Here is an 18,772-nt window from a genome sequence, read left to right on the forward strand (position 1 = left end):
GACCCCCTGCTGATCAGAACAGATATGGGCGGTGTAAAACACCCTAGGATTATATTTTACCTTGTCTAATATCTTGCTGAAGGAAAGAAATCCCTTTTCCTATGTTTTGGCAAGTTGTGTGCTTTTCAATTTGGTAACCTGAGCTACTTGCTCTTGGGTACAGCTGTGGTGTTAGCTCAGCATTTTAGCTGTAAATTCTTGCAGGCTATGACCTGCATCAATTCTAAACTGGTACCTTCCTTCAGCTGGTATAAGAACATTATGCTTCTGTTCCTGCACCTCCCATGGGAGGCAGAAACAAGCTTTCCTGTGTTTTACAAATGCAGTTTCAGCACTCTTCCTCTACCACCCACAGAATTAGTTTGAATCACTTTACCAAAGCACTACATACATAGTCAAAGTTGATATTTGTGAATTGTCTTGTTTGACAGAAAAATAGATTCTCTTCGGACCGTATTCTAATCCAGACACCCCTGCCAGATACTATATAAAGTCCTGAACATTCAAACTTCTCTATTGCAAACAAGTACTGCAGTTTGGTCAAGACACTGATTGGCTAGTAAAGGTAGAACAGCTCACTGTTAACCGCTTTCCAACTGCCCACAATAATATTACTGCGGTAGACCGGCTCCCCTGCGTCCAGTCACGTAGTACTACGTGAAAAAAGGAAAAAAATTACTTAGTTTTTTACATAGTACTACGTGACTGGAGTGCATGTGGTCACGTGCCGCCGGAGCGGCGCTCCCACTGTGTCTAGACACAGGGGGAGGCGGGCTGCGGGAGGAGAGGCGGCGATTGCCGCCTTCCTCCTGCGATCGTCCGGTAAACGGAGAGAAGACCCGCCTGCTTATGTAACCAAAACAGGCGGATCTTCTGTGAGACAGGCAGGGACAGATCAGCAGTCTAAACTACGCTGAAACATGCGATCAGTCTGTGCCTGTCGGAGAACCCCTCCACACAGTTAGTAAGCATATAGGCATACATTAACCCCTTCACCCCCAGGGTTAACCCCTTCCCTGCCAATGGCATTATTACAGTAACAGTGCATATTTTTAGCACTGATCACTGTAGTGATGTCACTGGTACCCCCAAAAGTGTCAAAAATGTCAGGGTTCTGATCTGTCCCCCGCTATGTCGCAGTCCTGCAAAAAATCGCAGATCGCCGCCATTACTAGTAAAAAAAAAATGAATAAAAATGACAATCTTTCCCATAGTTAGTAGACGCGATAACTTTTGCGCAAAACAATCAAAATAAGCTTATTGCGATTTTTTTTTCTCTCTTTTTATCAAAAATTTGTAGCAGAAAACAAATTGGCCTAAAATGTTAAAAAATTTTGATTTTTTTAATTTTTTGTTATGTTTTTTGGAATGTCCTATAGCAGAATGTGAAAATATATTTTTTCACAATTGTCGCTCTTTTTTTGTTTATAGCGCAAAAAATAAAAATCGCATAGGTGATCAAGTAACACCAAAAGAAAGCTCTATTTGTGGGAAAAAAAGGGCATCAATTTTGTTTGGGTACAGCGTCACACGACCGCGCAATTGTCCGTTAAAGTAACACAGTGCCGAATCGCAAAATAGGGCCTGGTCAGGAAGGGGGTAAAACCTTCTGTGGCTGAAGTGGTTAAGCTCTGTTCTTAGCCCCAGTTCACACTGCCGTGGCTTCGGATCCGACATTCCAGTACAACTTTACTGCGGCTTGCATACAATTTTAACAGAAGTCAACGCAAGTTGTGCCAAAGTCGCATCAAAAGTAGTGCAGGAACCTTTCAGAGGGAAAGGTCAGAGGGAGCTGTCACACCGATTAGAACGGTTCCTTTGCAGTTAATGCGGCGTGACTTGTCATGCGACTTTGAACTCTTTAAGTCGCGGTAGTCTGAACCAGGGCTCAGTCAGCAAGCTCCATTTATTAGGCTGGCCATATATTGGTCAAATTTCCCTGCTGAACCAGCTGTATTTCAATCCATGTATGGCAAGAGTGGTTTAATGGAGGTCGATCTACTAATCAACTTCTGTTCAACCTGCCTGTTGGAAAAAATTGATCAGCGCTGATCAGTGTATTTTGAAGACAGGGATGTTTCCCCACTTTCAAAATACGACACAGCATGCAGGATTCCCCCATACACCTTGAATGGGGGAATTGGGTCACTTTTTTTCATTCAACCTTCTGGTTGAATGAAAAAAAAACAAAACGGACCCATCTATGGCCAGCTTTAGAGAACTTTGCCATTCATTAAAGTTTAAGAGTCTTATGTTACTGCATTTTTTTTTTTTTTTTCTAAATATTATGCTAATATGGTGGTTATTATAGTAGGCTAATTTAATGATTGGAAGTACGATTTAAAAACATTTAAGTAGCTTTATTCAAGATACAACAGGATCTTTTTACATCTGCCTGCTCTTGCACCCCATTCACACTTGTGCGACTTGTCACATAAGTTGTGCTCCATGTTTTCCAATGATAACCATTCATATATGGTGACTTGGCTCAGGTGTACTAAGGCCCCTTTCACACTTGTGCGGCTTGTCCTGTGACTGTGCAACTTGAAGCCGTCCCTGCACTACTTTGGTCTGACTTTTATGCGACTTGAGGTCCATAGACCCCCAAGATTACATAGGCATTGCTTCAAGTTGTGCGACTTTTCAGGTCGTACAAATGTGAAAGCCGCTCTAAAGTCATTCATGCACTACTTTTTTCCGACTTGCATGCAACTTGAGGACAGTAGACTTCAATGTTAACCCTCAAAAAAATGCATGAAAGTCATACCTTAATGTTTTACTTAAAACAGTGGGTCCAAATTTGCAGAGGGACAACAAGTACCATTAAAATTGCACCCATCCAAAGTTACACTCCAAAGTCACACGAGTGTAAATTGAGCCTTAGTGCCGGTTCACATTTGTGCGATGCGGGAACGCTGCAAATATACAGCGTGTTCCCGCATCTCATCCTTACCCCTGGCAGTTCACACTGCCATATGCGATACGCTGGGGGGTGTCAATTAAAAGTTAATGACCCCCCCCCCCCCCCAGATAAGATCGCATATCACAGTGCGATCTGTAAGTTCGCACAGAATCAAATCGCACGAGTGTGAACCACCATGCGATCCCATTCTGCTGCGGACCAAAAAAAGTATTTTAGTGCGATTGCGGTGCGAATTCAGCCACACAAACTGTATGGCTGAATTTGCACCACACAGAGATCGCATGTAATTTTAGGAGCAGTGCACTCCAAATTACATGCAATCTCTGTCATCGCACTAATTTGAACCGTCACTTAGGCCCCTTTCACACATACGGTCCGGTCCGGTCCGTTCAGTTCATCAGTTCAGTCCATCAGTTCAGTCACGTCAAAATGGATCTGTTTTTTTTTTTTTTTTTCATGTTTTTTTCATCCGTCCACTACCAATTGAAAAAAGGACCGTTTGTCTGTTTACATCCGTTTTTTTTTTTTTTTTACGGATGAAAAATAGGGTATTCATCCGTTCCAAAAAACAGACATTGACGGAAGCGGATGAAAACGGATGTTTGCGGATGATCATCAGCTGTCATCTGTTTTTACATAGAGATGCATTGATGTCCGTTTTTCATCCCTCAACGGATGGAAGAAAAACGGACCGTATGTGTGAAAGGGGCCTTACTCTTTAAAAGGAATGTGTTTATTTAAAAGGTGTGTAAAATTGTAATTTGAATGCATTTAGGTAACATAGCCAATATTGTCAGATTACCTGGGGAATATAGTGATTTGTGTCCTAAAAACCATCACAGTGTGTCTTTCTCTTCCTGCAGCATTTTACATAATGTAAAGTTACTGAAAGTACATAAAGTGCATGTTGCACTCTGATAATGACTGTGGCAGAAGCACAGTTTTGTGAGCTTAAAGGAGTCATAAAGGCAGAAGGTTTTTTTTTTTTATCTTAATGCATTCTATGCATTAAAGGAGTTGTAAAGGCAGGAAGGTTTTTTTTTTATCTTAAATCGGAGTTCCACTCAAAAGTGGAGCTTCTGCTTTCTGTCACCTCCCCCGCCCCTCTCCTGTTTTTGACAGGTACTGTCGGATCTCGCCGAGGTACGTCAGAAGTTGTTTCCTCCTCCTTCCTTTTTCTAGTCCAGTAAGAGAGCTCCGCACGCTTTGCACATAAGAATTTAATGCCCGCCTCCCTTAGCAGCAATGGCGGCGGCAGCACACGACAGCCGATGGAAACATCGGCTGTGGTGCCGACATCGCTGGACTCCAGGACAGGTAAGTGTCCTAATATGAAAAGCCAGCAGCTATAGTATGTGTAGCTGCTGACTTTTCATTTTTTGGGGGGGGGGGGGGGGTGGGCCGCAACACCACTCTAATGCATTCTGTCCATTTGAATAAAAAGGCTTCTGTTTGTGTAGCAGTCTCCCTAGCACCCCTAATACTTACCTGTGCAACGATGTCCACGAGTCCCTTGGCCATCTCCCATGGCTGTCAAAGTCAGTAAGCCGAACGGTAGCTCCATATCTGAATGCACACACGAAGCTGCATCTCGGCTCATGGGGCCCCCAAAGCAAGCTGCTTGCGGTTGCAGCACTTGATAGGAGAGGGGGGGGGGGGGCAGGCCAGGAGCAGGGACCAGAGAAGAGGATCCAGACTGCTCTGTGCAAAACCAACTGCACAGAGGAGGGAAGTATAACATGTTTGTTGTAAACCTTAGAAAAAAAAAAATTAAAAAAAGAAAGACCTGAAAGATAAAGGCATCATGAGCTAGTATGCATCACATACTAGCTCATTATGAAATACTTAGAATGAAGCCTCCGCAGTGCCGCCCGCTCACCTGTAACACCAGAGACGTTTTGGGCCGTCCTACTTCCTGGATGCGCATTCCCCGGCCACCTGATTGCGCGCGGGAGCCGCAGTTACGGCACTGGGCTCTGAAGGAACGCCACGGGTGACGTCATTGGCTGCATGCAATGTAACTATATTCTGAACGGTGCAAGTTTAGGAGATATTTACAGTACCTATAGGTAAGCCTTATAGGCTTACCTATAGGGAAAACTCATTAAAGTAGTATCCCGCTTTTTGACACTTTTACCTACAGGTAAGCCTATGATAAGGCTTACCTGTAGGTACAATTAATATCTCCTAAACCGTCACGGTTTAGGAGATATTTGCAGTGCATTCAGCCGCTCAAGCGAGCGGCACATGCGCTCTGAAGGTCCGGGGGGACCTTCAGATTTCCTTGCCGGGAGCTTCCCTGAAAATCACTCCCGCGCGCATGCGCCGGAGTGACGTCGTCGGGGCTCCGGCCAATCACAGCGATGCATACTAGCTCATCATGCCTTTGTCTTGCAGGTTTTTTTTTTTGTTTGTTTTCGGGTTTACAACCGCTTTAAGGGGGTTTACAACCTCTTTAAAAAAAAGAGACTTTACAATCACTTTAGGATAAAAAAAAGCCTTCTGTGTGTAGCAGCCCCATTAATACTTACCTGAGCCCATCTAGATCCAGCAATGTTGCAGGAGTGTCTCAGCTGCCTGGGTCTCCCCTCCTCATTGGCTAAGACAGCAGTGTGGTGCGATTGACAGCAGCGGGAGCCACAGTCAGTAAGGCAATCAGGAGAGAGAGGGGCGGGGCTGGGTCACAGCTCACTGTCTGAATAGACACATGGAGCTGTGACTCGGCTCAGGTGCCCTATAGCAAGCTGCTTGCTGTGGGGGCACTCAATGAGAGGGAGGAGCCAGGAGCACAGAAGAGGGACCCGAGAAGAGCAGGATCCGGGCCACTGTGCAAAACCAACTGCCCAGAGCAGGTAAGTATAACATCGTTTGTTATTTAAAAAAAAAAAAAAAGACTTTACAATCCCTCTAAAGGCAGAAACCTTAGTATTGAAATCCTCTAAATGTTTTAGAAGCTGGTAGGTGATTCCATTGGCATCTGCCCAAAACTCCAAACACTTGAAGCTTGCCTTGATTTTCTTTGACTCTAAAACTAGTTTACTATCAAGACTACCTTGCTTGTGGATGGCATTGGGTGGATTCCATAGCCACTATTCAGACCAAAAGTAGCTAGAACATTCGCCCACTGCCATCTGCTGTCAACCAAAGGCAAGGCAGGCCTGAAGAGGAGCCAGTCTCTCAGAATTCTCCTCAGGCTCCGCCCACTCACAAACCGTAAAGCTAGCGTTGATTTCCTGAAGTAGTGAAAAAGGGCAATAAATCTTCTGGTCCATTTGCCCTATTCACCTTACTCGTGTTTTTCTTTTTTTTTTTTCCCCTGGCTCTGAAGGGTATATACTTTGAAGCTCATTCCTCTGTAAGTCCACAGGGCATAACCATGCGTTATGTCCCAGATTCTCCAAGGGGTACACAGAATAGGTTTTTACTGCTAACAAAGACCACAAAAAACACCTTTTTATAAATGTTGTTAAGATAGCTATCACTATCTTTCTGGAGCTCCAACACTGGACCTCCTAGTCTCCACCCCTTTTTGCTGCGCAGTTGACTTCAGTCTGCTATACCTGTCTCTCCACCTCCCATCTGTACCCCATTTACAGAAGCCTATGTATTTTTTGCACTCATTAAAAAATACAAAGACTTCTGTGAATGGGAAGCAGAGGATCTGGTGGGCAGACATGCTTTAATCAGCCTTGGAGTGTATCCACCAGGGGCACCATAAAACTGTAAGATCTAAAATAAAGAGAAGTCCATAGGTGGCATCCACCTTGTTGGACTTATCTCCTAGTGAGCCTGCACATTTATCAAAGTGGCTAAATTCTGTAAGTTCTGTTTTTAAAGTGATACTGAAGGCCCTTTCTTTTTTTTCCACCAAAAAATAGAGAGGTTATACATACCTGCTCTGTGCAAGGTTAATACAAGGGGCAGTTCCTTACCTCCTCATCTGGAGTCCCTTGCCTTGCTGTCCGTTCTTTCTCTTCCATGTGCCCCCATAGGTATCTGTTTGCTATGGATGCACATGTGCGGGCGCACTCCCAAGCTTGGCTGTGTGTGTCAGTCAAATCCCCCCTCCCCTACAGGATTTGACTGACAGCAGAAGGAGCCAATGTCCTGTGAGAAGAGTAATAGAAGAGGGCGGGGCTGCAGACGGGCACAGGCTGGATCGAGAGAGGTGTCAATCGAAATTTTTTTTTTTCTTTGTTTTACCCTAATGCAGCAAAGAAACCTCGACTTTAGACCCACTTTAAGTCTTTAGTAATATAGTGGAATCCGGATCAGAGGATCAAACAAGAAGGTTTTCTTGTTAAAGCGATTATTATTAGCACCTTAAAAAAATGATATAAATAGTTTTTTGTAATAGAAGATTCATAATTCTTTCCTGCCTCCTGTTCTTGTAATCGTCACTGTGTTTAGGAGCTATGTCCCCCTGAAGAATCTCTTACTTTCATAACTGTTGAATGCCTGCACCCCCCATGCTATGATTACATCTGCAGTCATCACTGCTGTGTGTTTTAGTGACTAAGGGGCCAGTGGATGGGGACAAGGCATCCGACACACCTGGAAGAGTGTTGGATGTGAGAAATTCTTTAGGTGCCTGTAGCTCTTCCAGACAGGGAAAGAGGAGTATAAATAATCGGCATGTTGCTTTCTATGTTGAAAGCATGTAGGCTCAAACAATACCACATAATGCAATGCTGCAATTGAGTGCAATAAACTTCAACAGTAGCTAGCACTCATCAACCATTAATTTCAAGTGATTTTAACTTGGACCTGAAGCTTCAGTAAATGTAATTATGGATAAGCCACTCATTTCAAAACCTGTTTGAGTTTTGTTTAGCACTGTCAATTGCAAGAGCGTTTATACTGGCTGAGCCAGTTTTATCTAGAGAACCTGGAGTTTCTAAATGGATACAACTGCTAGGGTGGAAGGACCAGTTCTATTTTTATTGCTTTCACATTGCATTGTCTCTTTTGATCTAAGTGCACTACTTTTGTACATTGTCATGGTCTTAATACCAATTTTGATTAGAATGACGAGAATTGTTTTAGAAACATATTAGCAGGTGATTGTTGTTGCTGCTCTGTTAGCAGTCTGTCAGTGGAGAGTTAGTGCAAGTGGCAAGGTAGTTCATGTAAAATTACCTCGAGATGGACCTCCAGGTGTAGGGATTCTTTAAATCTTTGGTTTGTTGAACAAGTTACATCTGAGGTATATCCTTATGTCAGGGTCACTTTTCTGTCCTTTGAAATACACATTTTTGTGTGCCCTGGGTTAGAGGTGTGCATCTTCACTGGTCTCACGATTCGATTTGGTTACGATTATGCTGTCAACGATTCAATTCCGCAATGCATCACGATTACTGCCTTTTGGTTTTAATCAAAAAATTCAAGCGGCCAGAAAAACTCGACTCTTTAAAAAATACAGCAAATTCTGAACACAGCAGACAACAACTTAACCACTTTACCACCGGAGGATTTTGCTGTCTTACGTCCAGGCCACTTTTTGCGATTCAGCACTGTGCGACTTTAACTGACGATTTCGCGGTTGTGCAACGCCGTACCCAAACGAAATTGACGTCCTTTTTTTCCCCACAAACAGAGCTTTCATTTGGTTGTTTTTGATCACCTGTGCAATTTTTATTTTTTTTTTACCTTTTGCGCTATAAACAAAAAAAGAGCGACAATTTTGAAAAAAAATATATTTTTCACATTTTTTTTTTTTATATGAAATTCCCCCCCCCCCCTCCCCAAAAGAATGTAAAAATCACAATTTTTTTATCATTTTAGGCCAATTTGTTTTTTTTTTTGTTTTTCTACATATTTTTGGTAAAAAAAATCGCAAAAAATGCGTATTTTGATTAGTTTGCGCATAAGTTATTGTGTTTACTAACTAAGGGAAAGATTTCTGTCGTTTTTGTTGTTTTTTTTTAACGAGTAATGGCGGCGATCTGCAATTTTTTTTTTGGGGGACTGCGACATTGTGGCGGACAGATCGGACCCTTGACTGACATTTTTGACACTTTTCGGGGTACCAGTGACATTACTGCAGTAATCAGTGCTATAAATATGCACTGTTACTGTAAAAATAACACTGGCAGGGAAGGGGTTAATTTTTATTGGTGATCAAGGGGTTAATGTATGCCTGGTGCTTACGGACGTGTGTGGGGGGAGGGGACTGAGTGACACAGGGACAGATCGCAGGTTCAGCTATGCTGAACCCTGCAATCTGACCCTGCCTGTCACTTGGGAGATCCGCCCGCTTTGTTTACACAAGCGGGCAGATCTCCAGACTCTATTTCCCGACGATCGGAAAGAGCGGCGCTGATCACCGCCGCTCCTCCCCTGGCCCGACTCCCGCTGTGACTGAATACAGCGGAAGCGAGCCTCCGGCAGTGCGCGCGCGCCGCCGAGAGGGGGAAATGTCTGGCGACGTAGGTCTACGTCGCCAGACGTTATCGGGCCACTTTGCTGCAATAGAGCTCCAGTGAGCCGAGGTAAAGTAGTTAGAGGAGCTCCAGGCTCCCCCTAACATATACTACAGGAGACGGTCAGAGACTGCACACGTGATGCAAGAAACGGTCAGAGACTGCAGACGTGATGCAAGAGACGGTCAGAGACTGCAGACGTGATGCAAGAGACGGTCAGAGACTGCAGACGTGGTGCAAGAGACGGTCAGAGACTGCAGACGTGGTGCAAGAGACGGTCTGAGACTGCAGACGTGATGCAAGAGACGGTCTGAGACTGCAGACGTGATGCAAGAGACGGTCTGAGACTGCAGACGTGATGCAAGAGACGGTCAGGAGGTAAGTATTATATCTTTTTTTATTTTAAAGGAAAACTAATAATACCCTTTAGTATCACTTTAACAAATCATTTATCCAAGTTGCTGCCGAAAGACTAATCGAGAGGTCAACATCACTGCATAAAAACAAAAACAAAAGGCATTCCAATCAGCAATCAGAAAGAAGTATACAGCTTGCAGATTAGTGGATGTTTCCAGAGGGGAAAGATTATAGGGAAATCTCAGGAAGGAACTAGACAGAAAAAAGGAGTGCAGCCCCTAATGTGATGGGCACTCAGTACACACAGACTGGATAGATGCAGCAGGTGGGGGATGTGCCACTTCTATACACTCACCCCTCACTTATATTAAGGATGACAGGCTGGTGTCTGGTCATGTAAACCTTTGGAGCGCTCCTACCCGTCCCCCTTGCCCCCTCCTCGCAGCTCATTGCTGAAGCAGAGTCTATGCTTTATCCCTGTGCTCTTCCATGTAACAGATGTCTCACAGGGGCACCTCGCTCGCCCATTGGGGAGGTGACTGGTGGGAGGGGGCGGCATGCTGACGTATTGCAGCGCTCGCCTCCTAAGGCTAAAACATCCAATTGTTGGAATAGCACCAACACATTACACCGCCAGCTCCGTAGTTACACTTCTGAGGGGGGGGGGATCCAGGATGACAACATGCATAATCGCGATTCAGCTGGATTCCGCACTGGTGCTGAATCGTTAAAGGCTGAATCGCGATGCATCGATGCTCTGATTATTTTCAACACCCCTACCCTGGGTAGAACAGCAGATCAAGCACATTCTGTTCTCGATTGGCTGGAGCAGAGGGACCCCTGATGTTCTTATAATCTGTGCCAGTCACCAGCCCAATGTTATTACATAAGGGGCTTGTTAGTCCTTTGTGATAGCAATACATTTAGGTGGATAAAAAAAAAATAAAACCTAAAAATCTAACCGAAATATAAAGCACCCCTACCACCCTGAGCACACACCTTCAGTGTAAATGTACATATGGGGGGGGGGGGGGGGGTGCAAGTAAACAACAATTGCACTGCACATGCCAGAGTGAGAGCAAAAAAAATAGGTCACTCATTTATCCACCATTTACACTGAATTTGACTTTAAAATTTTGCGACTGCACTTAGTCACACAATTTCAAAGCTTCAGGTCCGTGTGACTTCAGGTGCGACTTGGCTGTCATCTGTTCAACTTCATGCACAGATGTCTATTCAAGTCGCACCTAAAATAGTGCAGGAACCTTTTTTTTCTTTTTTAAATTAGTGGGCACTGCAAAGTTGGAGTCTCACCAATTTCATTGCCAACAATAGGGTGTGACTTGTCATGGAATTTGGAACTGTCAAATCGCACTGTCGTGAACAGGGGCTTATGGTCAACTCTACACTGATAAGTTGTAAAGATATTTAATGTTGTACACCGCACCTACTTAGCTGTCTTGCTGGTGCACAAATTTTTGAGTTCTGATTTATTTGATAACTATTCAATGTAACCTTCTCCTTTTTTTAATTTTTTTAAATTTTACTGTAGGCTCACACTGAGGCGGGTTTAAAATCGTGTGAGTTCAGCTGAACTCATACGATTTCAAACTGACATTTTCAGTCCGACTTTGGGGGCGATTTCAGACATCTGTGCGGGTTCCTGCACAAATGTCTATTGAAATCGCCCCCTGAAGTCGCCAAAAGAAGTGCAGAAAATACTTTTGGAAATCGGTGTGGCAAAGTCGGTGTCACACTGATTCAGACAGCGCTATTGCCGGCAATTGGCTCCGATTTCACGTGCAGTTTGAGATGTCAAATAGGACCAATGTGATCGTGGATTAAAAAGTACAAACGTCGCCCAGTTCGTCAGCAGGGAATGCATGAATGAATCATAGCAGAATGGAATGGATATCACTTTTGTGATATCCTTTTCTGTTTTATTTTTTCTACCCTGAGTTGAATGGGCCCATGTTAGGTCTTTGGGAAGGCGAATGTAAACCTATAGGAGTCCATTTATATCCTTTTACCTCCAATCCGTCGCATTTTGGTGTGAAAAAGAGGGAAAGGTTGCAATTCTTTTCTATTTTTGTTTTCAGACCTCACAGTTAGGCCATCCAAAGACGGTGAAAATCTCGGTCGGTTCAGCAGAGAACAGCCAAGATTCTAAACCTGTATTATGGGTAGGCTGAATGTACCAAGTTGATTGATCGACCGACTTGGGTACAGCCAGCTTGTCAAATTTTACATGTGATTATTACTAGCGGCTGTTATAACTGTTATCAGTAGTGACTGTGTTCTCCCGGCAGGGGTGCCCCCCCCCCCCCCTTGTGTTGCATGAACATATATAAATTGTTTGAAACTTTATTGTGCATCTGAATGTCTTCAATTCTCTTTTATTCAGAGATGTTATGAACACAAGCAATATCGAAATGGGTTGAAGTTTTGTAAGCAGATACTTTCCAATCCCAAGTTTGCTGAACATGGGGGTAAGTATTGATGATGAAGTGTGTATTTGTGTTGATTTACTGGTCTAAGAATACAATTTCAGTATCTAATTGTTACAATTAATGCAACCAACAGGATCACTAAATCCTATTTTTTCTCTACAGAAACTCTGGCAATGAAAGGATTGACTTTAAATTGTCTTGGGAAGAAAGAGGATGCTTATGATCTTGTACGAAGAGGACTAAGAAATGATCTAAAGAGTCATGTCTGTATCCTTTGTAAACCTTATAATCCTGTCCAAGTTGTATTCTTGGTAACAAAGCTTTCATAATCCTTCTAAGTGGCCTTCCGATCCCGCTTTTGGTATGCATTAATTGCCTTAATTAAACCATTCACCATTTTCATAGGTGCTATTCTTATTTTTAGTATAGGGCACAGCTGTGAAATAAAGCTTGCGTGTATAACTTGTGTGAATGTGTGTATATTGAGTTGGAATCTTCCTTAACATGTTTATTAAGGCTGGCATGTATATGGATTATTACAAAGGTCTGATAAAAAGTATGATGAAGCCATCAAGTGTTACAGAAATGCATTGAAATGGGACAAAGACAATCTCCAGATCCTTAGGGATCTCTCTCTGCTTCAAATCCAAATGCGGGACCTTGAGGGTTACCGGGTATGTAAAAATGTTTTAATTTCTTAGTTCGCCAATACCAGAATTATGTATGTGACAGCCTTTACCTCAGTGAAAAAAATGCCTTTAGATTAGGATATTAAACCCTTTTGGAATTCTTTACATTTTTTAAAATAATATTTTAAATGCCAACTCCAGCCTTCTGTTCAGTCTTGCACAGTTGTACAGGCTCTGCCGTTGAAAAACTGATTTCACTGCACACGGAGCTTTTCAAATGTGCAAAAGAAGCTGCAGCAATTCAGGTAGAGCTCACATTGTTTCCTGGCTGGTGGACGTCTATCCTCATCTGATTTTTTTCTCCCCAGCCTGACTGACCCTGTCTCAGCATAACTTATGAGTGTTACTGGGCAGTACACATTTGCATTAGGTAACACCTGCTTCTCCAGACTGACCTCTACCCATCAAAAGTTTAGCTATTTGCACAACTCTTCGCAAGAGCCAGCCTTACTGCTTGCACCAGGGCTGAGGGCTCCTAAGAGGAATACTGAGGCAGGATGCTGTGACGTTTTCAGAAAGCTATGTACAGCACCCTGCTGCCCCCCACCATCCATGATTTGTCTGCATTATATATAGACGCACAGACCCAGTGATGACATCATTGGGTCTAAAATAAGGTATGTAATGATAATGAAAAAAACATTTTTTGAAAACAATATCCTGTTGATGAAGGGGGGTGGGGAAGAACCAGGGAAGGCCAAACATTAACAGATTAAACCTAAGCTTTAAGTGCACGTTTTTCTTGATTTGTAGGAAACCAGGTACCAGTTGCTGCAGTTGAGGCCAGCACAGAGGGCATCTTGGATTGGTTATGCTATTGCTTACCATTTGCTTGAAGACTACGAGATGGCTGCAAAGATCCTGGAGGAATTTCGTAAGACCCAGCAGGTATTGCATGTGGTTGAGTTTTTATTAATTTCTTAATCGCCTAATACGGGCCACAGGATGAAGTGATTCAGGTACATTGTCGCTTTCAGGAGATTGAACACTGCCAAAACAAAGGCTGCAAGGATAGCCCAGTGCAACCCCTTCCACTTCCAGCATGCCTCAGTTTTTTGCTAGTGTCCTAGGAGAACAGATGTTTTCTTTCCTCCTGAGTGAATCAAGCTGCTAATTACTTTTTATTCATTTTATCAAGATAATGTTTTCTACTAGTAAGTTTCTTCAGTTGCTGCAGAGCCGCCCAGGCTTAGATGTAGTGATCGACCGTTATCGGTTTTTCCTTGCCGATATTTTTGCCATCGCATATTGGTATTAGCTGATATTTTTGCACATTTAAAATTTTGCAAAATAAGCACAAATTCTGACACAAATCTGTTACTGAACATGTAAAACTTAACATTTTTATAACATTAAGGGCTCTTTCTTCACACTTTAACTGCATGAGAACTGATGTGAAAAAAATGTCCCTGAAATTGAAGTTTTCCTATCATTCTGATTGTTCATTAATGCATAATAAACTGCTGCAGTAGTGTGCTCAATCACTGCAATAATTTTAAATCCCTACTGCAGTGCAATCAGTGCAAAACTGCTAGATTAAAAAGCTAGACAACAGCTAGACAGTGGATTGGCTTAGTCAGTGGACTACCTCTGCAGTAGGGCACTCATTGCAAGTAATGCTAGAAAAAAGATAGGCAACTCAACAGAGCTACACAGTGGATTGGACTGGAGTCAGTGGAGTACCTCTGCAGTCTGCATTATGGCACTCACTGCAACTACTGCTATCACTGCAAAACTGCTAGAAAAAAAGCTAGGCAACACAACAGCTACACAGTGGATTGGACTGGAATGGAGTCAGGGCACTCATTCACTGCAATAATTTTAAATCACTACTGCACTTCTGCAGTAGGGATTTAAAATTATTGCAGCAGTGAGTGGCGCACTACTGCAGCAGTAGTCCACTTACTCCAATCCACTGTCTAGCTTTTTTTTCTAGCACTTTTGAACTGACTGCGGCACAAATCTGCTAGACAAAAGCTAGACAGTGGATTGGAGTGGACTGGTGGACAGACACTGCTACTACTACACTTTCAAATCAATACTCCCAGTCAAGTAGAACAATATTATAGTGCAGAAAGCATAACCTTTCAGCATGTTCACCAGTTAAACGGCTTCTTTTCTTTTCATAAATTGCTGACACTTGACTAAAAACATGCTCACTTGGTACAGAGGAAGCAGGAGCAGAAAGGTATCTTCTAGCATGAGAAGCAAGTCTTTTGTAGCGTCCCTCATTTTCTTTCCACCACTGAAGATGATCACTTTTTCTGTCAATTACGGATTCCTTCAAATAGAGATGAAGTTCATCATCCAGGGTCATTATTGCAGATTGAGAAGAATCCTCCGCTTGAGGGCCCAATAAAACACTGAACAGGGCATCTATTTCACCACTATTAATTTTCTCTTCTGTCTCTCCACTACTGGTTCTCTTAAGCTGTTTAAAGTTTACCCTTTGAACATATTAGGTCCCTTTGCTATACAAAGTGCGACCCTCAGATTTCAGCAGATTGTAGTAGGAACATTGCTTAGCATTGATCGCCACTAGCCTCATGTAACATGTTCAAATTGTCTTCTGCATCCAAAAATGTAGAATGTCCACACTCTCTGACCCTCATTTTCTCTATTACACTGTTCTGTCAAGCATTACATATATGGAGCATTATGTGCAGCCCTTTGGGGATGTCAGGAGCTGCATTTGAGGCCTACTTTTAGCTCATAAGTTGACAACTGTATTAGTGAGATCCCTTTGTCCTCACTCGTTGCCTTTTTCATAGCCTTCATATTTAGGTGGCGAGTTGCTGAGCTAGTGGCTTTAACCCGGGGTTTCTCAACCAGTGTGCTGTGAAGAGTCACCCGGTGTGCCACGCAAAATGACCTCAACTTGCAGCCATCTTATCAAAAAAACATTGTTCCCCATTTAGAAATGACAGAGGGGCCGGTCTAAGATCACTTCCCGCAGCCACATGCGCTGGGGAAGCTGTGACTTTTATTATGTCCCTCAATTTTTGTGTGCTTTCAGAAAATGCACCAAAAATATAGGACACAGTGGAAGTTTATGAGAAACCACAGGTAACGCACATGAAAACCGTGGGTATCCTGCGCTGCAGCCAAACTGCAGCAAGTGTGCAAACGGATTACAACATAAAAAAGTGCAGTTTCCTTTATCAGTAATACATTATTTAAACCCCATCTTATGTATATTTATATTACATAAAAAAAAACAAAAAATTGGTGATTTGCTTTTTAACTTTTTGCTTTTAAAAGTAAAGGAGAGATTTGGGGTCTTTTTGACCCCAGATCTATCCTTAAGGAGGACTTGTCATCCTTTTTCTATTACAAGAGATGTTTACATTCCTTGTAATAGGAATAAAATTAAATAAAAATATTTAAAGTTTAAGGGACAGTGGGGAAAAAAAAAAGTAAAATAAAGAAGACAAACATTTTTAAATGGATACGATATTCCGACGTTTTTGATTGGTGTTCCTCGAGATTCTGCCAGATTGCAAAGGGTGCCTTGGTTGCAAAAAGGTTGAAAAACACTGCCTTAACCTGCAAGAACCCTTTCTTGTGCTACACAAAAGCAGGATTGTCTTTGATGCCCCATGGCCACCCCAAGGTGAGTTCTTCTTTTGTCTTAACCTCTTCCCGCAAACTGATGTACCTGTACGTCGGCTTGAAGAAGTAGTTGTACCGAGGTGTTGCCTGCAGCTAGAGGCATCACCCTGGTACCGTTTTTTTTAGAGCCGGCGGTCAGTTTTCTTGTGATAAAAACCTATGCGGCTCAGCAGCTGCTCGCCAATTATCATAAGGAGTCTCCCTTCCCACCGGCTGATCAGAGTCCCGAACAAAGCCGGTTTCGGCTTCGATCAGGTCTCTGAGTAAGTAACCTTGGTACATTCCCTTCTGGTTTACTCGGCTGCCAATGGCGCCGATTTAAAAAAAAAAAAGACAGTATTCAAAATGCTGATTTTGGCATTTTGAACACTTTAAAGTGTGAAGGAGGGATTTTTGGGGTCTTTTAAACCCCAGATCTCTCCATAAAGAGTACCTGTCACTGCCTATTACTGTCAGAAATGTTTACATTTCTCTATCATTCATTGATCCATACGCAGTCCTCTGATCCATGTGGTACACCCCCTCTCTTCCAGCATAGAATGTCCATTTTAATCTGCCTAGTCAGGAGTAAGGACCTAGTTCCTTGCTGGGATCTTTGGTCCTGGCATAAAAAGTATTTTTTTATGTAGATGGTTTTTTATTAGCTAGCTTTTTTTCTGGATTTTTTTCCTGTGAGATCTTCAAGCAACTATGCCTGATCTGGGCGACGGGCTGGATAATCTAGATCCAGTGGTCACCCCAGCTGGCCAGCGAGCACGTGCAGACCTTTGCTCCATGCTGGGTCAGCCGCGACATAGTCCCACTGGACGGGGACTGGCCCAGCGAGTTAAACATCTTGCAAGGTCGCACACGACAGGGTCTAGGCCTATGTCGCAGTGTTCCTATTTGGCCGACAGCTCCCCGACTTCGGCGGAGAGAGGTCCTGTCAGGAGATGGCGCCCTCCTGTGTTCCCGGTACGGTGAGTAAACTCCCCCCCCCCCCCCCCCTCCTGCCGGATTTTGGGGTGGACGCGGCTCCCTGTGGGCCTTGTTGCCACACTGGCCGCCATTGTAGCCTTGTCTGCTATTATGACAGCATCCATCTTGGTACACCCATTTTCGGCCATTTTGCGGTGGATTCTCTGCTAGAGAAGCTAGGTGGGAGTGCCTGGAGACGGTTTCCGGGGGTTTCCTCCACCCTGGGCAGTTTCCTTTGCTCACTCCCTTATGAGAGAGCTTGCTTGTTACACGTGCAGCCCTGGAAATGCAATGCATATTGGAACAGTGGGTTCTGGGGTCTCTCTATCTATCTCTAATCTCTCTATCTCTCTCTCATCTTCAAGGCTTGCCTGACCTTCGGGGGGGGGGGGGGGGGCGCTGTAGCGCGATGGGACTGTTTCTTCTTTTTTTTTTTTTTTTGCACAAAAGTTATTTTTTTGCATATTTTGCTAGCGGGTTCTTCTGGTTCAGTATGGACCCTACAGACCATGTGTCCCCACCTGGCCCCCTCACGTAGGCCGAAGGGCCTTCCGGATCTCCACTGTCCATCAATAAATTTTCGGCGGTTCTGGAAGCATTTGGGACCCGGGTGGAGGTGGCCTTGAGAAAGCGAGGTTTGCTGAAACGTTTCTCCACCTACCGCTTCCTCATCTAATGTCTCGGATTCTGAGTCTGACACAGCCGCCGCAGACATGGACCTCCCTGCCAGGTCGGTTACCTTGCACCCTGTCTCCTCGGATAATGAGGATGGCATTTATACCTCCCCTGCTTGATACAGGAGCTGGTTGATGCACTGGTTGTTTCGTTGCGTGACACCCTGCAATAGAGGATGCAGCAGCGGTGCCTGGGGCGCATGTTGCATCTGGCATTCACATGCCATCCGGAGCAGCTGAATTTGCTAGCATGCTTATGAAGTATGGGACTGTCTGCGACTTTCCCTGGGGTGTCTAAGCGGCTGCTAGACGTTGCCCCTTTTGAGGAGTCTCTGTTAAAGTTGAGTGTACCGCCTAATGTGGTTCTACCCGTCTCTAGGCTGCATGGGACTACCGTTGCTCCGGTGGAGGAATCCCTGTCCTTTAAGGACCTGGGGGTCATGCTGGCACGGGCCGTGGCCTGCTATCTGTACTCCCTGGCGGGGTCTGCACTGGGAACAGTGTTATGATTGCCCTTGCCACACAGACTCTGCCTGATGGGCGGAGTTCCCATGCCGTGACTTGGTGAGGAGTAAGTCCCTCCTGCCCTGGGGTAGCTGTTGGATCAGCTGGCGCAGGGGCTGAAATTTGAGGTCGATGCCGCACTGGACACGGCTCCTTTATTGGGTCACCTGTCAGTTTTCGGCGG

General features: G+C 44.0%; 1 protein-coding gene across 1 annotated transcript in view; it reads left to right on the forward strand.

Moving 5' to 3' along the window:
• Positions 1 to 18,772, forward strand: part of NAA15 (N-alpha-acetyltransferase 15, NatA auxiliary subunit) — a 137,692-nt gene that overhangs the window by 4,963 nt on the left and 113,957 nt on the right. Inside the window, exons 2-5 of the mRNA XM_082259847.1 lie at positions 12,107 to 12,191; positions 12,315 to 12,419; positions 12,669 to 12,826; positions 13,595 to 13,729. Coding sequence (XP_082115973.1) covers positions 12,107 to 12,191; positions 12,315 to 12,419; positions 12,669 to 12,826; positions 13,595 to 13,729 — 483 coding nt within the window. The remainder of the gene's footprint in view (positions 1 to 12,106; positions 12,192 to 12,314; positions 12,420 to 12,668; positions 12,827 to 13,594; positions 13,730 to 18,772) is intronic.

This window comes from Pelophylax lessonae (assembly GCF_965119305.1).
Source record: "Pelophylax lessonae genome assembly, chromosome: 1".
Lineage (NCBI taxonomy): Eukaryota > Metazoa > Chordata > Amphibia > Anura > Ranidae > Pelophylax > Pelophylax lessonae.